This window comes from Felis catus, chromosome E2 (genome assembly GCF_018350175.1).
Source record: "Felis catus isolate Fca126 chromosome E2, F.catus_Fca126_mat1.0, whole genome shotgun sequence".
Lineage (NCBI taxonomy): Eukaryota > Metazoa > Chordata > Mammalia > Carnivora > Felidae > Felis > Felis catus.
Window position 1 is genome coordinate 27,545,795 of NC_058382.1, and position 25,928 is coordinate 27,571,722.

General features: G+C 52.3%; 1 protein-coding gene across 3 annotated transcripts in view; it reads right to left on the minus strand.

Moving 5' to 3' along the window:
* ZNF423 (zinc finger protein 423) overlaps positions 1–25,928 on the minus strand; it is a 333,481-nt gene that overhangs the window by 13,091 nt on the left and 294,462 nt on the right. For 2 of the 3 annotated variants that reach the window (XM_003998016.5, XM_023245564.2), the window contains 2 exons: positions 17,241–17,372; positions 15,476–15,591 (listed from right to left, as the gene is read on the minus strand). In XM_003998016.5, the coding sequence (XP_003998065.2) occupies positions 15,476–15,591; positions 17,241–17,372 (248 nt within the window). Of the gene's footprint in view, positions 1–15,475; positions 15,592–17,240; positions 17,373–25,928 lie in introns of those variants that run through there. The other variant, XR_006590643.1, reaches the window with a different exon arrangement.

A 25,928-nucleotide genomic window follows, 5' to 3' on the forward strand; every position in this document is an offset into this window, starting at 1 on the left:
CAGCTTTCATACCTTGCCGGATGGAAATGACCATGCTCTCCTGGCTGGGGAGGTAGGAGGGTCAGCATGAGGCACACTTACAGGCATTAAATATTTTGCCACATTGGGAAAAAAAAAAAAGTAGGAGAGAATCGTTCCCTTTAATTTTTCCAAAATCTTTCCAGGCCTTTACAACTTAAATTTTTATTCATTAGAATTTGATGAGAGGGGTGCCTGGGTGGCTCAGTGGGTTAACCCTCTGACTCCAGCTCAGGGCTTGAGTTCACCGTTCATGAGTTCGAGCCCGACGTCAGGCTCTGTGCTGACAGCTCAGAGCCTGGAGCCTGCTCCGGATTCTGTGTCTCCCTCTCTCTCTCAAAAATAAATAAACGTTAAAAAAAAGTTTAATTTGATGAGAAAACCCAGCTCTAGATATAGTCACATTTCACAAGCCAAAAATCAGGACAAATAGCCAATGACTGGGATGGAATACTTGAAATCCAAGCTGTCCTGGAAAATCTAGGTCACACGGTCACTAATTATACAGAACACATATGTCCAGGTCCCTAAACTAAGCCAGTGCTTGTAGGTTTTATAAATAATATTTTAAGACTTTGATCATGTCCATTTCTACTTTCCTCCAAATTTTTGCTAAATAGGAAACTTTCCTGGGTCATTGAAATTTCTAGAAAATTAACTCCTGTGGATGGAGAGCTGTTCTGGCAGATACTCTGAGAAATATGGCCTATCACCCCACAAAATGACTTCTGGAGCCCACAGAGCCCAACTCCCCTCACTGACAGACCCCCCAGGCTGCAGGGCCAGCAATTCTGAAGGTGGACCTAATTTGCTGTGATGAATTGTAGGCATGCCCCAGCAATCAAAACTGCAGCTGAGACCGATTATATTTAATGATTGCGATGGTTCTTGTGGAAACACGTGGGTGTATACCTTTGCTCGTTTGAAAAAGTCCAGCCTGGCACAAAGGAAAGGGCAAATGTGATCCCTGCTACCCGGAATGTCAGGGGCTGCCCACTACTCAGGAGCCGGTCCCCCTGATGGGGCCGACGAACGTGGTGGCCCAGCCTGCAATACCTTGTCTGCCCTTCTTGTCTATACTCAGCTTCCAACCAAACTGTGGGCACATCATCACTGCCCACACACCTGCCCCACCATGATCAAGTAGGTCTGCATTATACTTTCGCTCCCACTACCAGGCAGAACTAACTCGCTGGTTTCCATGAGGCAAACCAAGAATCATCTGTATCCCCAATCTGTGTGTGTGTGTGTGTGTGTGTGTGTGTGTGTGTGTGTGTGTAAGTAAGTCCATTTGCAATTTTAGGGCAGAGGGAGAGGTGGGTAGCAGGTAAATATGGAATTCAGAGCATATCAGGAAGGTGTCATGAAAGCAGTGTAGCTCCTGGCACTTTCTTAGCACTCGATACTAATGGATGTATAGCTAGCTGGTTCGCTGGCTGGTTGAATGGATGGATGGATGGATGGATGGACGGATGGTTAGAAGATGGATGGCTGACTGGTGGATGGATAGATGGATGGATGAATAGGTAGATGGATGGATGATTGGTTGGTTGGCTGGATGATGGATGGAAGATGGATGGATGGATGGATGGATAGATGAGGAATGGATAGATGGATGGATGGGTGGATTAGGAATGGATGGACAGATGGATGGATGGTGAACGGATGGACAAATGAATGTATAGATAAGTAGATGGGTGGCAGATGGATGACTAGTAGGAGAAAGAGGAGAGCATGAATACAGAAGTAGGTAGTTGGGTGGATGGGTTGGTGGAAAGACAATGGGCTTTCAAGTCCAAATCCCACTTTAGTCACTTACTACCTATATGACAAGTCACTTCACTTCTCTAAGTTCCTATTTCCTTGCCTAAAAAGTGGGATGAATGATACCTACCTCATAGACTTGGTATGAGCTCCAAATTAGATAACACATGTAAAAGGTTTTACAACATGTAAAATGATATACAGATGTTCAATATTATCATAATGAATACTAACCATGAAGTTCTGCCATCACTGTCAACTCGAAAGCATGGATGACCCTACATTTTTGATCTGGCACCTTCAGCAGGAAGGATGGGGGAGACTAAGGTAGTGCCCCAGGTCAGGGATGCAGCTGTTGGACTGTGCATCTAGGTCTGGCTTAGGTGGGGACTGGTCCCTGAGCCACACGTGCCTCCCCTGCTCAAACACACAAACCATATAGGTGGAACACACTTCCCATTTCCCCCTGGGCTCCACTTCTTCCTGAGTATTATCCTTTCCCAGCCTCAGCTATCAGGTCTGCAAAGTGGCGAGAGTAAAGGACGCTTCTAGTGGTCCCAGGTTGTTGAGGCACCAGTGGAATAACATTTGTAAAGTGTGATGTGTTGCAGCAGAGGACTCAAATTTGGAGCTCAGAGGGTGAACCAGGTGGGGCAGACCAGGTGTGGTTGTGTTGAGCCAGGGAGCACATCCTTGTGTCTAAAGGGGGTAGCTGATTGCTGTCACCAGAACTATGGTCCAGGGGTTACTGGGTCTGATTTGTAGAAAAATCAAGAACTCTAGTGTAGTGATAAAGAGGACAGAACCTGGGGCCGATAGCCTGGCTCCAGCATTGACCAGCTCTGTGGTCTGGGGAGTTTGTTAGACTCTTTGTGCCTCAGTTTCTTTATTTTAATAATAGAGGCATTATGAGAATTGAATATTTAATGCTTAAAAGTGCTAAGAACACTGTCTGACACTTAATAAGCACTACCTATATTTAGCCACTATAATTATAGGAAATCTCCATTTTGAAACATAGACCACCATTTAAAGACCCCGATGTCCCTGGCCATGGGCTGTGAGTTTTCACCCTTCACACTATAAAAATGGTCAATGTTACTACGTAATAACTTTTCCTTGTGTGTATCTCCTCCCCTTCACATGACAGGAGACTGGTGGGGTCCTTCTCCATCATTCTGGAGCACCCGATGGGAAGGAAGGAGATGGTATGCTCCTGTATCCCACTGGGAAGCCCAAACCCTACCCCAAACAGTTTCAGCATCTTGGGGCCTCCTTACCTTCTACCATACTTCCGGTCAATGCTATATTTTATCCAAGACCCACAGAATAGAAGATGCTCCAGTATTTGATGTATCACAGCAAACAAACAAATTAAAAAAAGACCAATTAAAGCGTAACACATGTGAACGATTCCAATTTAAGAGATGTTATCATGAGAAGTTGTATATCTAAAACATGTCAGTGAAATACGGTAATACCTAACAATATATTGAGCTCCTACTGTGTGCCCAAACTGGGCCGGCTCTTCTTCATACATACACTACCTTTACATCTCCGATTGTCCCCCGTCTTACTGATGAAGAAATGGAGGTTCAGCAAGGAGAAGCAGCTTGCTACTTCATGCAATGGGTAAGAAGTGGTGCTTGGATTGGTGCCCAAATGGTCCAGTCTTCAGGCGGCTTCCTCCCCTCTTGCTGTCCCCGGCCCACCCCTCTGCCTCCTGGTGCCACCGAAAGGAGACACCAAACCAAAGCCGTCACCTGCCTCCATGCAGAACCTAGTACACAGGGGATCTCACTGCAGCCCTGGACCGGCCCCAGCCAGTCCATGTTTGATTTTGTCTAAACTCCAGAAGCAAAGCGAGTGGGGCCATGTTCATTATTGACACAGCAAAATTAATTTCTGCCATCTCCTCCCTCTCCCCTCCGCGCCCGCCCCCCTCCATCCCTGCCTCTCCTGTGAGTGCGGACGCGCGGCTGCTGCCTGGCGCTCCTGAAATGCCAACTTGCATTTCTCATCATTAATTTCTTTCTAAATGTCATTAGTAATTGTTCCTGCTCGACCAAAGAGTGCAATCCAGGCTCCCGCCAAGAGCACCCGGTTCTTGTCTCTCAGCTGGTGGGGGCCAAGCCTCCCCAGCCATGCCTGGCCCCGGTACCTTTGCAGGAGGCAGCCGGCCTGGCTCCCAACGAGTTGGGAAGACAGACTGCTGCATCAAAGGACAAAGCAGGCCTCGTTTTTAACATGGGCGGACTCAACAACAGGAAAAAGCCTGCCCATGGTATTCAGTGGAGTGGTTCAGTGCTCAGCCTCTGCAGCCAGGCTGTCTGGGTTCAAGCCCCATCTCTGCCATTGCCTAGCTGTGCCTCAGTCTCTTTATCTGCAAAATGGGGAGAACAACAGCATTGGTTTCATATAACTTTCCTGAGAACTAAATAGGATAATCGATGCAGAGGGCTCCCCACAGTACCTGGGGGCTGTTTCTGTCACTGCTGTTCCATACCAGGGTTAGGTCAGCTCTTACTAGACGTGTGACATGACATGATATTGTGTCTCCGTCTGTAAGGTGGGACAACATCACATCAGTTCTATGTCAACACCATCCCCTCCGTTAGGCCCCCCTTGGCTGGGCACTATGTGCCTTGTTTCATAAACACTATGCTGCACCCCCATAATGAGCCTCCAGGAGAGACAGCACTAGCCCAATGTCCATGGGAGGATGGTGAGTCTCAGGAGAGTCACATGCCCAGGGTCTCAGTTACAGCAAGAATCAACTCTGAGGTTCACACCCTCCAGACCCCAAGGCCCGTGTCTTTCCTGTAAGTCGGGCTGCCTCTTTGTCTAAGTCAGTGGGAGGTGGGGAGGCAGGGCTTTGTAAGGGGTCAACCTCTGGGAGCTCTGGACCAACCCGACACCCCATTATGAGTATTACTATTGTTTCTAAGAAACTGAAGGCATTTGGTCCGGGCTGGGACAGCTCTGGCAAGGGGCTGGGCTCCCGGCACACACAATGGCCGCTGGCTGGAGGCTCCTGGCAGCTCCCCCGTGCCCATCTGTCATGATGGCACGGTGCCCCTCTTAAGTTGGTTGGCCCCCCGCCCTAGGGCATGAATGACAGGCTCTGATGGGCAGACAGGCAGCCTGAGGCCGATTCCAAGTGCCATCTCTGCCCGGAGCTGGGCCTCGGGGGGAGCCCCCCCAGTCCCCACCTGGGCCTCCACACACTTCATTGCTCAAGCGGGCAGAGCCCCGGGTCTCACGAGGGCATCTTCGCATATCCCGGCACAGGCTCCTCCCAGGGCCTGTTTCTCTTTTGCTCCTTGTACGATGACCACGGTAGCCACTGCTCACCCACCCTGCCCAGAGAGGGACAGTCACTTGCCCTGGACCCACACCACCTATGAGTCATGTTCTAGAACTCTTGCTCTCCTGGGAAGGAAGACTTGCCTGCCCCCAGCACCTGGCCCCTGGCACCCAGCCCCTAGAGGCCTGCGCTTGGCTCCTATGGGGTGGATAGTCACCTTCAAGCCCACTGCCTCAGCCTTGGAGCTAAGAACACAGATATTAGTGTCAGCCTGCCTCGTTCACAGCTCTGCAACTCTAGCAGCTGTGTGACCCTGGGGAGCCTCAGTTTACCCATCTGTGACATGGAGATCATAGGATCCCACACTTGGGGGTCACTGCGAGGTCTCAAAAGACTACATGTCTGAAGGGAGGGATTCAGGCTCCAGTAAGCATTCACGAAACGTTGTCTCATTTTTACTATGTTAGGGTGAGGGGCTCAGGCCTGCACTCCAGGCTCGGGAGGACAAGTAGCCATCTGTGACCACTCCTCAGTCTTCTCCAGATGCAGACCCTGAACTGCCACACACAGTCCCTCAGGAGGCTCAGCCGCCCCAAGTGGTAGCAGTGGTAAGAGATGATGATGATGCGGATACACTTTACTGTGAGCAGGGAAGGCCGTGCCCCCCAGAAGGGTAAATAGATCAAGAGACCCAGTGTCTGGAGGCACAGTGAGAAAGGGGGAGATCCCGGGCCCCCACACCTCCTGTGACATCACAGGGACCCAGTTGGCACAGCAGTCATGTTAGGTTATGTTTAGCTTACGATAAGATTGAACGACACACAACATGTTACACTATCTTATGCCGCAAACATATAACAGACATTCTTTCTGTTTGTCCTCATCAGTTCTCTGTTCCTCTCCCCACAACAGGTGAGGGACTTAGACCTCTGTGTGTCTTCGACACCTGCACACACCTGGCACATAGAAGGGGCTCAGTAAACACTCATGGGCTACACTGAGCACATCCATGCACGACGCACTGAACAAACGAGCGAATGAAGGGGTGAACCAAAAGCCCACGTAGTGCTGATGCTTTTACCAAACCTCAAGCTGGTTCTGGAGGCTTTTCAGGCACCACTGCCTGCGCTCTCCCTAACACCCACGGGAAGGGGCTGTCATTACCCCCCATTTACTGAGGCCCAAAAAGGATTAGTGACTCGCTCAAGATCACACAGCTGCTCCCAGGCTGCCTGTCCACAGGTGTGGGCTGCATAGAATTCACACTGAATAGAACACAAGCTGCGGAGGGCTCTGGTGTCCTGCCCTCGTGGGGAAGGCAGGACACACAAAGCGATCATACCCTGTGATTCCTGCAGGAAGCCTTATATTCTAAACGCTTTTCACACATGAGGTCCCATCTTCACACCCACCCGAGGCAGTGGGTCTTACCCCACTTTACAGATGAGGAAACTGAGGCTGGAGAGGTACAAATGTCGGCAATGGAAAATAATGGAACCAACTGGGGGCTACTCCAAGGCAAGCAACAGGTTCTCACTCCCCAGAACTACTGTCACCAGGCACCTCCCTCTCGCTCCCCCAGGCCGAGCCCAGCTCAGCCCTGCTCTCCCAGCAGCAGTGGGTGGCAGGGACTGGGCTGTCTTTAAAGTGGGACAGAGGTAGATGCTGCTACTCACAGAAAATTCAGCCAAAGAGTCAAATGCTAAGTATGTGCCTAGAGCACTTCTAATTTTTAATTATTATTAGTTATAATTATCTGGCTGGATCTGACGGCACGAGCACGCAGGCAAGGAAACTGGCTCGTCGGTTACCCATCTTATAAGGACCAGGAATTTAAGAACTCAGCTCCTAGACTCTGCAACCCTAGATTGCAACCCTCCTGCTTTTTCTCCCTTCCTTGTTTGTGTTCTCTTTATTTTCCTACTTCCCAGGGGCTCAAAAAATATGGTAAAACATGTGGGGATGGATGGATGGATGGATGGATGGATGGATGGATGGATGGTTGGACGGATGGCAAGCAGAGGGAGTTTTCACGTGCCCGAAACTCACATTTGGGTGGGGATTCAGGTGTAGACCTAGTTATTATAATCTGCATTGGCAAAGGGATCAAGGGGTTAAACCCAGGGCCAGAGAAGACAAATGAGGGGGAATCAGGGAGGGCTTCTCAGAGAAGGGACCACTTAAGTTGAACCCTGAAGCCCAAGAAGAGGAGAAGGGAGTCGAGATTCTTCTTGAACAGAAGGATCAGCAGGTACAGCACAGTCAGGAAGCATCCAACTCACCGAACAGGCTGGATAGGAACAGTCCAGAGATTGAAGCAAGAAGGTGTTCCCCCACCTCCAGCCCCACTGTCCTTTTCTCTGCTCCTTGGACGCCCCAAATCTGTCCATGCTTCTGAGTCCTTACACTGGCTGTTTACACCACCTTTCCTGGAAGGTCCTCAGCCCTTCCCCCCACTGGCTCCTTCTCAACCTTCAGGACTCAGGTGAAATGCCAGCCTTCCTTGGCCACCCAGTCCAATTTCTCATCCTCAGCATTTTCTCACCCTTGCCCGGATACACACACGTGTGAGCACATGCGCGCGCGCGCACACACACACGTGTGAGCACACGCGCGCGCACACACACACACTTATTTTCCACCACCATACAGTGTTTTACTGTTCTCAAAATTCTACAGTCTAAAATGACCTAGTTCATGTGTTTATTGACTTGACTCCCATAGACTGTCTCCCATAGACTGTCAGTTGGGGGAGAACAGGGACCACGTCTAGGTGTTCACAGTCACACCCTGGGCCCTGGAGGTGGTGCCTACCTATGGCTGGTACTCCAAAAATATTCTTAAATGAAAATGGAATGAGGGTGGGGCACCTGGGTGGCTCAGTCGGTAAGTGTCTGACCTCAGCTCAGGTTATGATCTCACGATTCGTGGGTATGAGCCCCGCATCAGACTCTGTGCTGACAGCTCGGAGCCTGGAACCTGCTTCAGATTCTGTGTCTCCCTCTCTCTCTCTTCCCCTCCCCACTTGTGCTCTGTCTCCCTCTCTCTCTCTTTTTCTGAAAACTAAATACACATTAAAAAAAGAAAAAGAAAAGAAAATGGAATGAGGGGAAGGGTCAACTCAAATGTTCTCAAGAGCAAAGGAGGAAGGGTCCCAACAGAGCTCAGACCATACCCCTGGCTCACAGACACCTCCCCCTGGCTGGGTACCAGGATTCAGCCTGGCAGGGCCCAGCTCACCCCCATTGGAAGGGCTCCAGGTTGCTTGTTAGAATACCTAGCTCTGCTTTTAATCAATTGTAATCATTTAGCTGGAAGCGGCATGATTAGGCACACACAAGCAAACAGCGTGAACTAATCCTTTAAATGCGCCCGCTCGACACAGGCCTGGCCGCTTTGCCGCTGCAGGCCCCGGCTCAGGAAGCGCTTCCTGCGGCCCCTCGCTTTGTCAATAAGGGAGTCTAGATTCCAGGGCGCAGGGCAGGCCCTCCGCTCCCCCGCAGCCCAGCCCAGCCCAGCCCCGTCACAGAGGCCTGAGGAATGCCAGACCTTCCTTCACTGAACAGACCCTTTCTCTGGCGTGAGGCTCCCTGTGACAGCACCCGGCAAGGCTGCCATAAGGGGAGAAAGTGGTGACACCAGGAGGCTTGAGGTCTCCTGAGGTCCCTGTCTCCACAACCAGATCTCATCCTGCCTGTCCCCAAGCCTAGCCTGAGCTGAACGCACCTCCTTGCTTGTCCCAAGGTCGGCAGGCCGCTGGCCCCAAGCTCCAACCTCGAGAACACCGCGTAGAACAGGCCCGGCCCCACGGCACCACACGGGCCCACCTGCGAGCAGGTTCCCTCGAATCCCCTGTTACTGCTACTTGTGCTACCTGCTTGGCCCAACTACTAAAATAGTTTCTGGGTCCCCTGACATGAAGGCTTTTTATAGTTCAGCACTGCAGGCCTCATTTAAATCTATTAGCTCATATAAATGGCAATTCATTTAAACTTTGGAGGGTTTCTGTTTGCCTTGGTGGCAAAGACAATCTGGCTTTGCATGTGTCTCTGCCGTTTGCTAGTGACCTTGGACAAACCACTTAAGCTCTTGGAGTCTCAGTTTCCACATCTGTGAACGAGCAGAAGAGTACCTATGTCATGGGGTTGTGTTGAGACAAGCCATGCAGAATGCTGAGGTCATAGAGTGGCCCATGGGAGGGAGCCACCAGGGGAGGGGGCTGTTAAAACTATTTCTTGGGCAGTCTCATGGGGAGCTTGCCCTCCATGTCCGAGGCCAGTCCTACACAGCTAGTCATTCATACACTCCCTCATGCATTCTCTCGGTGACAGTGAAGAACAGGACACGGTGAGCCTCAGGAAGGACACGAGGAGGTGCATCCCTGCCCAGTGTCTGTGGGCACAGAGGTGTCCACAGGGATTCAGAGACAGCTGGGCTGGGCAGCTGAGCCTGCCCCCTCCACTCGGGTCCACTAACACTGGCAAGGGGCCCACAGGGCCCCAGGCCCTCATCTGCTGAGGCCTGAGGCTGGAAATGCCAGGCCAGCAGGTCTGACAGTTTTGGGGTCTGTGGCTTACAGAGCTGTCTCACAGCCCCCCCACCAAATGTTCACATTGCCCTCCATGGGGCTAAGGGCAAGGCTGAGGGGAAACCATCCAGAGGAAAGGCCTGGAAAGGCAGTGAAAGGCGGGAAGGGGACTTGAAGCCCTGGCCTCTGTGGCCTTTCCACCTTGCCTCACTGCTCTGCATACCCAGCTCCTCCCGGTGCCCCAGTGTGGGTGTCCTGTGACCGTGGCCTTCGCACTTGGCTGACCACCACAGATGGAGGGACCTAGCATCTCACTATGTTCAGACTCAGGCCAGAAATCATGAAATCACAGCAAATCCCTAGTGGAGGAGACCCTGAAAAGTCATCTGACCCTTAAATGCCTAATAGTATGCCAATAATAATGCTAAAAATAATGGTAACTGCTAATAATAACAACAGGTAGCACATACTAAGCTTTTCCTATGTGCCAGTCACGGTGCCCAGGGCCTTTCACAATACAACTATGAGGTACAAACTATTAATACTCCCATTTTACAGACAAGAAAGCTGAGGTCTACAGCTGGTAAATGACAAGGCTTCAAATACAGAGCTGCTTCACAAAGACTGTGCTCCCTGCCTCCTGCTCTGCAGCATTTCAGACCCCTCTACTGACAGGGACCTCACTACCTTTCCTTTTTTTCCATCTGGACAGCGTTTTCCCACATAGTGGACATATGCAGTGCCTACCAGCCTATGCTCCCTTCCCCACCACAGTTCAGTGGAGCAGGGTGGGGCAGCTGACCATCAACCACCAGAGCTCAAACATCAGATCCCTCTCCAGGGATCTAGAACCTGTTGCCTGCATGCCCTCTGTTTTCTGCAGTCACTATTTCTGGGTTGGCTGGGTGTTCCATCTGGCTACTTGTGTAACCAAATCCCCACACTAAATCCCCTCTGTTGAAATACCCAGTTGTGTCTGTCTCAGCAGAAATGATAGAAGCCACGGCAACACTGGCCACCTTTTTCCTTGTATGGACAAGCCCAGATAGGCTTCAGAAAGAAAAAGAACACAGTATGAACCAGGAAGAGGCAGAAGGCACAATGTCACCGCCTTGAGACAGGAGTACTTGATTCATAAGAACAGGGCCATTGAAAACCCAACAACACTGCCTGCTCTTGGTAACCAAAAGCAACTCCTGTGTCCTTACAACTTAATTCCCCACCCTGCGTGAGCTAACCCCAGAGAGCGATGCCTGAGCCATGGTTCTCAGAGAGCAACATGCCTGTCCCGAGTTTCTGCCCACTTCCAGAAGTCTTGGGTCCACTGGAATCATGAGAGCAGAGCTTAAAATGCTTGAAGACAACTGTCCCCTCTTTCCACATCTTCTCCTGGCAAATGGTCCCCTGAAAGCTACTTGGAGTCAGGCTGGATCCCCACAGCCTAGCATGCTGCCTGAGCTCCCTGGGTACGTGTGTGTGTATGTACACAAACCTTATATTGTCTCCCCCGTCTCTTCCCCCACCTCCAGCCCCTGGCAACCATTGGTGTTTTCCGTTCCAATAGTCTTGCCTTTTTCTGGGACGCCAGGTAATAGAGCCATGTTGTATGGAGCCTTTTTTGAATCTGGCTTCTTTCACTTGGCATTTGTGATTCATCCAAGTTGCTGTGTGAATCAGCGGCTGCTTTTTATTGCCAAGTAGTGTACCACTGCATGAATGTACCACATCTGTCCACCCGCTCCCAGGTAAGGGACAATTAAGGGGTTTCCAGTGGGGGGCCACCATCCACAGACGTTTTTGTGGAAGCATGCTTTTAGTGCTCTGGGGTAAACACGGCAACATGTGGGGGTTTCAGCCGCCCCTCCACACCCTGGCCAGCACTCACATTGCTGGCTTTTTGCTTCTGTTTCAATCATCCTGATAGGTGTGCGGTGGCATTGCATTGTGGTTTACGTTTGTGCTTCCCTGACTATAATCGCGTTGAGCACCCCCACATCTTCGGTGAAGCGTTGATATGTTGTGCTTGTTTTACAGTGGATTTCCCCTCGTTGTTAAGTTCTGAAGGGTTTTTTTTTTACATACCCTGGATACAAGTTATTCATCAGATATGTGATGTGTACATATTTTCTCCCAGTCTGTGACTTCTTGTTTTAACAGTCTTTTTTTAATTTTAATTTTTTTACCGTTTATTCATTTTTGAGAGACAGAGAGAGAGACAAAGTGCAAGCAGGGAAGGGGCAGAGAGAGAGGGAGACACGGAATCTGAAGCAGGCTCCAGCACAGAGCCCAACACGGGGCTCGAACTCACAAACTGCAAGATAATGACCTGAGCCGAAGTCGGTTGCTTAACTGACTGAGCCACCCAGGCGCCCTTTAATAGTGTCTTTCAAAGACCAGACTTCTTAAATTTTGATTGAGAGTGGAAATCAGATAATACCTCTTCCCTGCTTCGATTCCCATCACAATGGGGATAAAATCCAAACTCCTCTGCTGCCCTATAAACCCTGCCATGACCTGGCCTCCACCTGCCGGCCCTCTCCACACCACCCCTCCCCACTCACTGTGCTTTAGCCACCTTCCACTCCCAGCAACACACCTGGATCACACGGCCACAGGGCCTTTGCAATCATGGCTGGCCACAGGGCCTTTGCACTCATGGCTCTCTTCCACATACTCTCTCCTTCTCACCAGGCAGGTCTCAGCTCAAATGCCACCTCCTCAGGGAGGCCCTCCCTGACCACACTCACCAAGGATTATCCAACCTCACCCCCATCACACCCCCACCTACTACCTGGTTTTATTTTCTTTGTGGTGACCACTACAGGACACTGTCTATCGATCCCTTTGAATGCAGGCCCTGTGGGTGTTTCTCTGTCTCACTGACCACAGTCTTGTCAGTTCCTGGGTCTCGTGCCTGGCACACAGTGGGACCTCCATACACATACTCTGAACAAATGGATAACAAAGCTGAGTTCCCTCTTCTGCTCCTAATCACTCTGTTATGAATGTGTTCCCGTCTGTCTGAAGTTCTTAAAATTAATGTCGGTCTTGGCAAAGCCACTTGAACTCAGAACTAAACAGGACTTGCACCTCATTCTGGCAACAGCGCTCCTGTCAATGCATCCTAAAAGAACATTCTCTTTGGAGGTAGACACGCCACTGTGACACAGCCCAAGCCTGCCAGGGCCAGACCCCATCTCTGTCACCTCTGGCATTCCGGTCCTACAATGAAAACAATCCTAGGTCTTATATCTTAAGCCCTCTCTGCCCAGTCACTTGTCCCTACAAACAGTAGTTTCCCTGAGTCTTCCCAGCAGGACCCAAATGACAAATGGCCAACAGAGCCAGTCAAGCCTCCAAAAAGGACCCTGTCTCCTGCTGTAGACACGAACCCCCACATGTCACCCCTGGGAAACAACATACCTGCCCACTGGCCCCAGATTCTGTGTAATGACCATGAAAACTTCAATGCCTGAAAAACCCTCCTCTTAAAAAAACCCAGATAATTGCTCTTCAAGTTACTTAAGGAGAGCCATTATTTGCATACATTTGGTGTTGCTACAACACTTCCACATTTAAATGGGCTGTAATTAAAATAATTAATTGCAGAAAATAGTCACTGGTTAAGGCTATAATGTAGCGAGGTTCTCAGCATTTGAGGATCTCCCTTAAAGGTGGACGGGATGACCCAGCTCATGTGAACCATTCTTGATGCCCGGGACAGTCTGCAGCCCTGGGTGAGTGTAGCCAAAGCGAGAGCCAGCTTGAAGCCACAGCTCCCTGTGCCTCTGTGTCACGAGGTGGGCCTGTGGCACAGTGACACCGATGAAGTTCAAAAAAGGCAAGACTGGGCAACTTCTCTGGGGAAACCTTCAGGCCAATAAGGGAGGAGAGCATCCGTTTCTTGGCACCCAGGACAATGTGGGAGGACCAGAGGGCCAAGCACGTCCCAAGTTCAAGTAAATCAGAGTGTACAGGAGCTAGTGGGTTTAAAAGAAGCCTGCCGTGTTGAGCCATAAAAAGCTTCAGTTGTCTGGGGACTCGGGGTCTATTTTGGTAGCTGTGCCAGGCAGGTAAGGCAGGTGGGAGGTAGAGTATGGTGACACACAGGCTGCACATGGAAGGACGTGTGGCCAGCGGACATGCAAGGGTACTTCCTGGACAGCCCATCGGTCAGGTGCTGGCACTAATGTCCCTTGGTCAGGGGGGAGAGGGGCAGCCAGCCGTCCTTAGCACAGAGGCTCATGCTCAGTTTGTGGATCAAGGTGGGCACAGCGGTGGGCCCTGGGCAGGGTCATCACCTTCTGGTGGCCCTCGGAAGTGGAACCCCCTCTCGGGTCCTTAACTTTGCCCCACACCGTGACAGGGTGAAGTCAGCCCTGCCCACCCTGGCACGGGGCCAGCCCACAGGAAGGGACCCTGACTGCCTGATGATGAGTCCTTACTACGTCCTCCATGGCCCCTTTTTAATTTCCTCTGGATCACGGTTGTCACCACCTGTGCAGACAGGATGGGCCCAGGCCCGGCTGTGTGGATGGGCTGCAGCACAGTGAGAGGCGGTCTGCCCTGCAAAGGCTACCGCTGTGTTCCTTCAACCCCAGAAAAGGGGGACCCCAGTGCTGCCCCGTGACTTTATGACTCAGCCCTGTTGCAGTAGCCTCAGCCTCATCCCCAATGAAGGGTGTGACTACTGAGGGCAGGGTCCACCTTTGCATGGCTGTGCAGGCAACGCGTGTTTCCAGTGGGCAGATGCACCCTGTGGGTCATGGTGTGCACAGTGCTTGAGGGTGTGACAAACACCAGCTCTCTTTTCCTTCTGGTCACAGGGCAGATTACCTTCCTTTGTCCCCTTTGAAACTGGGCACGGCCACATGACTGTATCTGGCCAAGACAACATGAGAGGAGATGTGTGTCCCTGCCCAGTGGAAGCTTCAAGAGCTGGTGTGTGAGTCTCTCATGCTGTTTATTGAAAATGGTGCTGTTTCAATATATGGTGTCTCAGCATGTCTGCGTGTACTACGTGTGGTGTTTCTGGGGATGTCCATGTGGTACTTTTTCTGGGGTGTGGTAGTGTGTGTGTGTGTGTGTGCGCGCGCGCGCACAGTATTTCTGGGTGGACATGTGACCAATCTAGTGTAACAAAAGCCAGCTGGCAAGAAGGCGGCTTCACCTGGACACAGATCTGTGTCCTCAGAAACCAGTAACAGGTGGGACAAGAGGAGTGGCTGCAGGGGCCTACGGAGGACAGCCGCCCCTCATGAGGTCCCTCTCAGCCACTGCAGGCCCCGGATGGGGATTTGAGGAAGCTGGTCAAGGCCACCATGCAGCACCTGAGGGCTACATCAGCCTCGGGGCCCGTGGGGGGTATCCCTTCCTCTGAGTTGGGGCCCAGCCCGACTGCTGTCACTTTTCTGGCTTTCCTAGGCAGAGCTGGAAGCTCCAAGACCCCAGACCCAGTTCCTGGTCGCATACAGCCCCAGGATTCAGCCCTGCGAGCCACAGGGGCCACCAGCTTCAGATCCAAAGCTCAGTCGAACGCCATCGTGTAAGATAGGTGGAGAAACAGAATCCCCAAGAGGCAAAGGAGCTTGCACAGAAACACCGCAAGTGAGAGCCTTCTGACTCCTCTCCGGGCTCAGCTGCTACAGCCCGGCTCATCTGAGAATGCTATCAACGGAGGCCAGGAGACCACCCCCACTCCAGCCTGCAGGAGGGCCACCACCGGCCCCTGTTGCTTTTTTGGTTGGGGTGATGCTAAGTATAAGACTCCACCATCGTGGCTTCACCCCAAGACCCTTCATGCTGATGGAGGCCCCGAAGAGCAGCAGGAGTGGGGGGTGTGGCGGACAAGCACTCACCTGCAGCTCGGTCTGGAAGAAGAACTTCTGTGGGCACTGTGAGCAGTCGTAGATCTTGTCCTCCTGCCCGTGCACAGCAAAGATGTGCTGCTGCAACTTGTTGGCCTGGACAAAGACTGGACACAGACACGGCTGTCAGGGGCCAGACTCCGGGGACACCAGCCCAGCCGCCCGGAGCAGCCGCCCCCACACCATTCACAAGCAGGGATCACCCAACCATGGACACAGCCAGCCCAAAGCGGGCTGTTGGGAGCATCGCTGGCAGCTCCTAGAGGGGGCTCAAGCCAGTGGAGCTGAGCTCTGCCACTTACGGACTGTGCAACATTGGACAAATCACTTAACCTCTCTGGGCTTTATTTTCTCCTCTGAAAAACGAGGGTCATTAAAGTCTGTAGCTTACTGGATGGCGGGGAGGATCACATGGGCTAATACTTGCAAAATGCTTAAAAGATGGCCTGGCACATAATTAGTCCAGGGAATGTCACCTCCACCACCGCCACCGTCATCATCATCATCATCATCATCAATCATCATTACTTGCCAGATATCGTCTGTGGGCTCCTGACTCTAGCACAGGCCTGTAAGGCAGGACAACTGTTACCCCCGTTTTACAGAAGAGAAAACTGAGGCACCGGAAATGTTAAATGACTTGTCCTAAGTCCCACTGCTAGCAAGTGGCAGAGCTCAGATTTGAATTCAATAAACTCAACACATTGTCTAGTACAAGAAGGTGCTCAATAAACACAAATTGCTATTCTTGTTGGGGTTGTTAGCAGCATCCTCACATCTCCACACAGGGGTTCCCGTGTCCTGGATCAGCAGACCTGGCAGCTGAGGCCCCTCGACGCCAGCCTCCACCCAGACTGCAGAGTGTAATGGCAACAGATGGGTGGGGGCTCCCGAGACTGAGGGGGAAGAGGCACCAGGGTGTTCTAAGACTTTCATGCACCCCAGAGAGGTGTGAGTGTGCAGGGACTTTCCCCATAGCAGAGCCCCTTCCTTAGGCCCGTCATGGAGCAGGTCACAGCTCCCGGTGACAACAGTCCGAAGCAGCCCTGGCCCTGGGCACACACAGGAGGTGGTCCTGAGGCAGCTGTGTGTCTGGGAGGTGAGCACTTCAGAAATCCCCTCCCGCCAGGCACCCTCCCCGGGGTGGGCTTCCTGCTGTGGTAGACAACAGATGTCGGGGGAGACAGGGGAAGGCCAGGGCTCCCCCACGCACACCGGCTGCCATCTGGGCAACAGGAGGGGGGATGGCCGAGCCCTTGAGACTCGCCTCAGGCTGGGACAGCCGCTCGCCTGGGCGGGCAGCCAGGCTGGGGGCTGGGGGCTAGGGGCTGGGGACTTGGCCAGCAGAGCTGCCCTTGACCCCTCTAGCCTGGAACACGGATGGAGCATGGACTGGGGCAGACCCAGGAGGAGGCGAAGCCAGGAGGTGTGTACAGAGAGAGCCCACTGTTCTGGACACGGGAGCCCACCGAGGGCAACACAGGGGTGAGGCTGAGCTGGAAAAAGCAGTTGTGCACAGAGGTGAGGGGTAGGCTAGGAAAGGGGGCCACTCAACCTGCCTAAGAGGAGGGGCCAGAGAGTAAAGCCTAGGAGGAGTGCCAGGGGGTGGGGTCAGCTCTGCATGGGGCAGGCAGGGTGATGGGCTGTGGGTCCCTTGGGGACTAAGTCCATGTCAAGGCAGGAGGATATGCTGAGGTCCAGCAATTAAAGGGCTACGCCCCTGGATCCCTCCCCCTCCCCCACTGGGCACACTTACCTGTGAAGCACACGGGACATTTAAAGGTGCCGCCCATGCCCTCGAAGCTGTGCTCAATGAGGTGACAGAGGAGCTTGGCTGGGGAGTCGAACATCTGGTTGCACAGCTTACACTCATGGTTGATGCCTTCCTCTGCAAGGAAAACCATGGCCAGTCAGTGACCCTACAAACCACATCCTCTGGGCAGGAGCCCAAGGGCCTCCACTAGACCACAGGCCAGCCTCTCCCTGGTCCCCAGAACCAGGGCTGGTGTGGGGACCATAGATTCCGAGACCCATCCCAGCTCCAGATGGTTCAACCTGGGAGGCGTATAGACCCCAGGGGCCGGCACCAAATATCTGGCTCTGGAAGGTATCGTGTGCTGTGATTTCTCTTGCTGGTCAGGCAAGAATGTGCACAGGCCACGACCCACAGCTCCAATCTCTCACCATGTCACAGTGGAGAGGTGCCTAGGATGAGGTCTGCACCGAGAAGGGAGTCCAACCAGAATTTTTAAAAATCCAATAGAATATTTACTGAGCGTGTACCTCATGCCAGGCACTTTGAGCTGGGGCTTCTGTGGGGAGCTGAACAGATAACACGCTTGCCCCCATTCCAATGGTGGGGGAGACAGATAACAAAGATGGCCAACACATAACAGCGTCAGGAGGTGACACGAGAACATGGGGAGCTTCCTAGGTGACAGTCAAGGGCAAAGGCCCTGAGGAGGGCCCGTGCTGGGCTGGCTTGCCAGCAGCAAGGAAGCCGTGGGCCTGAAGCCCAGAGGCCAGGACCGGGGTGGGGTGAAGTCAGAGGGGATACAGGGGTGCACATCGCCCAGGGCCTTGCTGGCCACTGGGGGACTCTGGATTTTACTGTGAGGGTTGAGCAGCCACTAGAAGTTATCGCTAAAACAACAACAAAATGCTCTTTTTTGAAAGTTTGGAACAGGTGGCCTATGGACAGTGGCTGAGGGACAAAAGGCAGACCCCCTGTCCTTCTTCCAGATCAGAACATGGCTTCATCTCCCCACCTGGGAGCCTCTATGACTCAAACGCTCACTCAAAGGTGCCCGGGGAAGAGAGTGTGTCCAGAGCACCAGCTTCTCACCAGTTTCAAGGGGTGCAGAGTGGAGCTCTGGCACCTCGGCCCAGAGTCGGCAGAGCAGAATTCAAATCCTGGCTGCTTCTCCACACTCTGCGGCCTGGGCATCAGTCCACTCAGAGTAAACGAGGGCACCCTGAGCCCCTGTCCCATGAGGCTGAGTGAGGATGGAAGGGGCCAACATCTGCCACCAGGGTGACCCACGGGTCAGCAGGGGGTGTGGTGGGGAGCCACCCTGGCTTGAGGGTCACATCATCCAGGGTTGAACAAGCTCTACACTCACTGCATGATCTTGGGCAAGTTACATAACCTCTGTGTGCCTCAGTTTCCTCTTTTCTAAAAGACCTGGTCACTGCCTTCCTCAGCACTACACGCCCATGAGAACGGCCCAAATCCAGAACACCGATGACACCAAGTCCTGACAAAGACGTGGAGGGACAGGAATTCTCACCCATTGCTGCTTGGGAATGCAAAACGGCACAGCCACTTTGGAGGACAGTTTGGCAGTTTGTCGCAAAACTAAACACACTCTTACTATATGATCCGGTAATCTTGCTCCTCGGTATTTAAAACCTGCACACAGATGCTTACAGCAACTTTATCCATAATTTTCAAACCTTAGAAGCAACCAAGATGTCCTTCAGTTGGTGAATGGACACATAACCTGTGCTACGTCCAGATGATGGGTTATTATTCAGCGCTAAAATGAAACGAAGATACGGAGGAATCTTCAACGCATACGACTAAGTGAAAGAAGCCAATCTGAGAAGGCTAGATACACTGTACGATTCCAACTATTCTGGAAAAGGCAAAACAATGAGGACAAGAAAATGATCAGTGGTCGCCTACGGTGGGGGCCAAGATGCACAGGCACAGAACAGAGGATTTCTGGGCAGGGGAAGCACTCTGTGATATTACGGTAATGGAAACGTGTCATTGTACGTTTGTCCAAACTCAGAATGTGCCACCCCATGAGTGAACGGTCACAGAAACTATAGACTTCAGGTGATTACGATGTTTCACTGAAGGTTCACCTTGGCAAAAAACACCGATAGTGGGAGGACGGGCAGGAAATATAAGGGAAATCTGTATCTTCCTTAAATTTATTTTTTAAAAGTGTATTTATTTGTTTTGAGAAAGAGAGAGGGTGCAATTGGGGGAAGGACAGAGAAAGAGAATCCCCAGTAGGCTCGGCATTATCGGTGCACAGCCCAACGCAGGGCCCGAACTCACAAACCGTGAGAGCATGACCTGAGCCCAAATCAAGAGTGGGACGCTCAACCAACTGAGCCACCCGGGCGCCCCCTCTCAATTTTACTGTAAACTTAAAACTGCTCTAAAAAGTAAAAGTCTTCCAAAAAATGTCAACTCTCCTCCCGCCAAAATAGTCTTCTTCTTATGGTTAATGTGTCAATTAAATAAGTTAATACGTGAAGCGGGATTTTTGACCAGCCCCTGGCACACAGCAAGTGCTCAATAAGTGTTTGTTGTCAGGTACGCCAGTATCAGTGAGTATTATCTGGGACAGCCGAGGACACAGGCTCCCTCTCGGGCTCCCCCAGGGAACCAGCCTCACCAAAGGTGCCAGGTGCTCTGATTTGCCCTCAAAGGCAAGAATTAGGTAGCAGAGGGGCTCTGCCAGTGGCAAGGCAGGAACACAGATGGGCTGAGGCTCCCAGCGAGTCCCTGGGTCCCCAGGCCCTGGCAGGGGCTGGCAGGGACAGCATGCATCCCCCTGGCCCCCGGGGCACCCCCCGCAGAGGCACACAGACACACGTGCGTGTGCAGGTGGGCCTGCCCCACATAGCCCACTGGCTGGAATCTACCGGGTGTTTGTCGTGCCCCTGGAGCCCCAGCAACTAGGCCACATGCACCCGACAGAGATTCAGGCAGATCTTCCATTTATACCGGCAGAAAAGGAATTCATTGACAAGTTTGGGGACACGGGGCAGGCTCAGCACGCTTGCCACATAGGCCCCACTCACGTCTTCCACTTCCCTTGGGGAGACTCTCATCATAATTAGAGATGGCCTCCTGTGTGGGGGCTGCCTCAGAAGGCCCCCAACATCCCCCCACCCCAACATCCCCCCCACCCCAGCACTGAGGAGCACAAACAATGCTTCTCAGTGCCCGGCATAAAGTAAGGAATGAATGAAGGAATGAGAGATGTACCACCCTTGTAGATGGCCTCCCTGTTAGAATGTGGACACCTTTTGGACATTAATAAGGCAGACAGTATGTGAAATAACAATTGTACAGAGATTTCTGTTACAGTTTATAATATAACTTAAGATTAAACTTGTAACATAAATTAACCCTGCTTGGTGGTAAAACCACATTTTCTAGGGAAGGGAATTAGACCACTTGCTAAGGTAACAGAGCCAACTGGGAATGGTTCTCTGAACAGGATACAAAGCCCTCCCTATCCGTATGGATCCCACCTGCACACCACCTCCAGGCAGCCTCCCCTGACTATGTCAGCATGCACAGCTGCACCAGCCTGGGCACCGTGACCCTGGATTCATCTAACCATATCCTATGAGTCTTTCTGATCCTGGCAAGTAAGAGATGGGCACAGATCATGGCTTCTCCTCCTCCAGCCCCCAAAACATCAGGCCCTGCCTGGGTCCACAGAAGGGGCTTGGGAAGTGCTCACAGAGGAGAGATGCCCCTGGCTGGGCCCTCTTCCCCCCGTCCAGCCAGAGCCAGCTCCCCAGGCTGGGATGGCAAAAGAGGATTTACTGCTCTCTGCCGAGCGGGGCCTTTATCCACTTGGCTGTGAATGGAGACGTGCCGTCTGATGCACAAACACCAAGAGGACAAAGAAGGCTCCCGCAACTTATAAATCAGAGAAATCATGTCTGACAGTCACTTTCCGTTCTCCGAGTGCCGGGCAATTCATCAGCCGGTCCCCTCTGATTCATAGACGCAGCTACACCCCGCACCCACGTTCATAAATATGTGCACAGTCAGGCAGGCCTGGAGCCGCAAACCGGTTCCGGGCCCTAAACAGCTGCCATTTAAGCAAATCACACCCCCAAACCAGTGTCGATGTGAGGTTGTGGGCTAATTAGATCAAGCGCCCGATAGACACAACTGTGTGCCACTGCTCCCTTTCCTCGCTCCCCCCCCCCAACCCCTATGTTAAAGAGACTCAGACCTGGGGAGACGGGGCGGGGGAGGGAAAATAAAACAAGCAGAAAGTAAAAGCAGAGTGAAAAATAAGGAAGCCGGAGGGGTTCCCACAGACCTGAGAATCTCTGCCACTCGGGTCGGGCCTTCTGGTTTGCAAACCTTCTTTCTGAAGGACGAGGCCCTCTCCCCACCAGAGGGGGTTGGAGATGCTCCCTGGGGTGTCCATAATGTGTACCTCTGCCTAAAAAGCCATCCAGGAAAATGGGGGGCGGGGAGCTGCCCTAGTTAGTGTGCAAACACTCCTCTGCGTGCCGTGACCCAATACGAGCCAGCCCACGGATATTGACAGGATCGGCTGCCACCACGGCTCTTACCGCACCGACGCTGACAACCTCTCGCTCTGTCCCAAGTCATGGGGCCCGCAGAGAGCGGCACCCACCGAGAATAACTTTCCTGAATTATATTAGATCACAGAGCCTCAGCAGACACCTTGGAGCAGGATGACAAAGCTGTCTGGGAGCCTGCAGGCCCCTCCGCCCCGGCGCGGGGGCTGGAGGATTTTGTGAGTTAAGACGCAAAATCACTTCCTCTCTTCTCTATTCTTTTTTTTTTATATAGCACATGACAGGCATCCATAAGAGAGACCCACACAACTCCAGTGAATTATGCAGCCCCGCTCATTTGTAAAGTGAAATGCAGATTTTGCCTGCTCACTGTGCCAGATCTTTCCTCCTAGTCCCCGTAAGTCGTGGCTGGCACGGGGAATCTATTGATTTATTATGATTTTTTAAAAAATAAAAATAAATAAAAACCCAAGCTGCCAAAGAAACAATCCAGCAAGCACGAAAATCCCAGAGTTCCCCCCACCCAATGCTCTTTTTATTTTTTTTCCCCTCTGCTCAGGAATAATAAGTGTTAATTTTACACTTCATTTCTCAAAAAAATAATAGGATGTGCTTTTGCTTAAAACCAAGTCAGCCTGCTGGAACCTTTCAGGCTGAAACTGTGTCAGCCCAAAAGAGGAGCAGAGGGCTTTGTGGAAGGGCATCGTGCCGAGATGATAGCTCCCTGTAATGTCCTCGGTACCGACTTTTGTCTCCAAAAGCATTTGATCCTGGCAGACACATACTTATTTCCATACAGGTCTTGGGGGAAGCCAGGAGGAGAGAGAGCTGATTATCAGAATCCTGAAGGTGAAACTCAGGTGGGCCCCACTGATGTCAAAGGCAGGCCTGGGCACACATTCGGAGGCCATAATTTGCTGCCTGGGAGGGAGGGGCAGCAGGCTGCGGCGGGGAGTGGACAGGGCATTGTTCTCGGGCTCTAGTGCGCTGAGCGCGACCCGCTCCCGCCATATCGCTGGGCCTTGCCTGGCCCTTCTCTGAGCGGGGACCGCACTCGGGAAAGCTGACCCAGGAGTGGTATCATTACGCATAGACCCCTCTGAGAGGACAGGACCAGCGACGGCCACCTGTGTTGACAGGGGGCATAATTAGCCACCTCCATTCAGGAAGCAGCAATTAAGGACACAAAAGTGAGCACCAGAAACACTTGACTTTGAGTCGCAGTTCCAGTCATTCGCTGTGTGTACTTGGGTAAGTTACCTAACCTCTCTGAGCTTCAGCTGCTTCTGCTAGAAAATGGGAAGCATCATCACAGGGTTTCGGAAGGCTGCCAAACAGGCTTCTTCTGCCACAGGATGTCTGCCCTCGGACAAAACTCTCTTGCCCCAGACCACCTTCTTGTCCTCCTTCCCTCACTGCATTCAGGAGTCTGCTTAAATGCTACCTCCTCCCAGAGGCTGTTCTGGATGCCCCCCGGCTAAAGCAGCATACACCCACATCCTTTCCAGCACCTCTCACACCCTTAACCTCCTTCACAGTGCTTACCACCACTGAACATAAACATATTACAGAGTTGATTGTTGTGTTTTTTTTAACTACCTTACTCTCCCCCCCGCCCCGCACATCTTATGAGCGTGCACATATACACGGAGTAATCCAAGTTCCGAGAGGGATATTTTGCTCATTGCTAAGTTATCAGTGCCTAGAACAGGGCCTGGAACACAGTAGGTGCTCAACAAGTAGCAAGTGAACGATTTGTGTAAAGCACTTAATACAGTGCTTGGAACATGGGTAAGGTTGCTGGTGAACACTACTTACCACACAGCAATGGGCCCTCAGCTCGTAGGACTGGTGGCTTATAAAATCTGTGCTTGCCTTCAGAAACCTGCAGTTCAGATCCCCACAAAATGGCCTGCTCCGGGACTGCAAGCATGGAGGGTCTCCTTCAATGAACAGAAAAGGGGCAGTGCCCCTACCAGCCAAGTGACAAAGCTGGGGGTGGGGTCATGTGGTCACCCCAAGCAGCCCTCTATTCCTTTAGAAAATACCAAATTGGGCCTGGGATTTGAGACCTGGGACCCAGCAAGCCACCTTCTGCTCCTTGATCATCCAGAATTTTTGAGTGAGAAGGAGGAGAGACAGACGTAGCCTCCCAGTCTCCACGTTTGGGCCTGGCAGCCCCCTTGTCGGCAGCAGCTCCAGGTGGCAGGATGTCTGGAACTTACCCCAGGTAAGCAGGGGAGGCAGCGCCCACGGTGACAGCATGGGCCAGTCCAAGGCGGCAGCACTGCCCCTGCAACAGCATTTCTGGGAGTGGAAGGAAGGCAGGGGACTGCCTCACGGAGCTGAAATTCTCTATTCCCAGCTCCGGTAATAAATTCACCAGCCTTCAATTCTATCCCAAGGATCAAGTCAAGTAAAGACCCCTGAGAACCAGGGGCCCGATCAGACACACACGGGGCACACGGAGATAAGGAAGGGGAAGAACAAGGAGCCCAGCATTCATCCAGGTAAATGAGCAGCTAGAGGGGGACCCCGGGAGAGGACCCCTCCGATGCTGCCCTAATAAATAACCAACGCCAAACAGGAAAGAGAAACATAGGCCAATGGGGGACACAGTTCTTTGTTCTCTGTAAGGAACAAAGAACTTTGGGTAGAATAGAAGAGGGCATAGACTAATATCTGGACAGCCAGATCAGGCTGTTTACCTATTGATTTGTTATTAAATGCCACACGGAAATGAACCAAGGCAGACTGTAAGGGAAAGGAGAGGGGGGATATCTGACTTGGGAGTTGACAAGGGGCAAAGAGGGAAACAGGGTCTGAGGATAAGCCAGAGGCCGGGCAGAAATCAGAGAGCATGGAAGTGAGGGCAAGGGCTGATGGTGGGACCCTCAACACCTTGGGCCCCGGCTGCCCTGAGTATCTACAACCCTGATAGGAGGGTGTAGTCCCCCAGACCTGCAGCTGTGGCACCCCCTGGGAGCTGGTTAGAAATGCAGGACTCAGGCTCCACCCCAGACCTGCAGAATGAGAATCTGCCTTTTAAAAGTGCTCCGGCAATTAGGGCACACATTCAAGTTTGAGGAGCACCGAGCTCTATCCAAGGGCTTCTGGGGATGCCTATCTCGTTGGAAGCCTGATGTCATGAAGCTGTGTGTTCCTAGCGATCGCTTTTCCCAAGATTGTATGCTTCAGTCTCTAAAAAGGAGGAAAGTTTTCTCTAGTCACTTGTTGTCCACATTCTACAGAAGACAGAGAGAGAAATACATCCACAGTGGGAAACCCTCCCTCTCCTATTATCACAGCCGGAATGAGAATGGTGTGGGGTATCTTTGGAGGGGCTGTTGGAGACACTGGGGGTGGTGTCTGACATTCCACTGAGCACTCTGGTGGCCCCGCTGCCCCACACCCCAAATGCTGCGCTGCTTAGGGCCCCCCATCACCGAAGAGCACTCAGCTATTGTTGGAAGGTAAGCCCCACCACGGCTGCCCCCACGCTGGGCCCCCATTTTCCTAATTAATCCTGCAGGATGGGTTGTGCCCTTCCTCCTCCCCTTGGGGGCACCTTCCCAGGCCTCGATGGCCAGGAGGGACCCATCTCGTGGTCCCCTGTGTTTCAGAGAGGCTTATAAATGAGCTCTGGCAGCCTGAACCAGGGCCCCACGGGGGACCCAGAGCCTCTTCAAAACAGAGCCCTGACAATTAGGCAGTCTGAGTTTTGAAAGGCTTGGGATTGATGGCGTGGACAGTAAAAATATCACCTGGGGAGCTGGGTGTAGTCCTCTGAGGGTTGCCTGAGGTCAGTTGCCATGGCAACGGAGAATGAGCTCAACCTTGTAACTGACCCTTATCTTTTTTTGATCTGTGGGCCACTTGGGGCCAAGGCTTGAAATCAACTGGAAAATAATCCGGTCACATATCAGAGAGAAAACTATTTATACTTATTTACCCAGGTATCCACCAACATCCCCGTTCGGTGATGATGAGGACGCCACAATAAACCGACATCGCACGTCCAAACGGAGGCTACCGGACCGCAGGAGAGAGGGGGAGACTGAATCCCCCACCTCAGCAGGATGCAGCTCCATCCACGTGCGGGCAGGTGCTCACCGTGGGAAGGGTT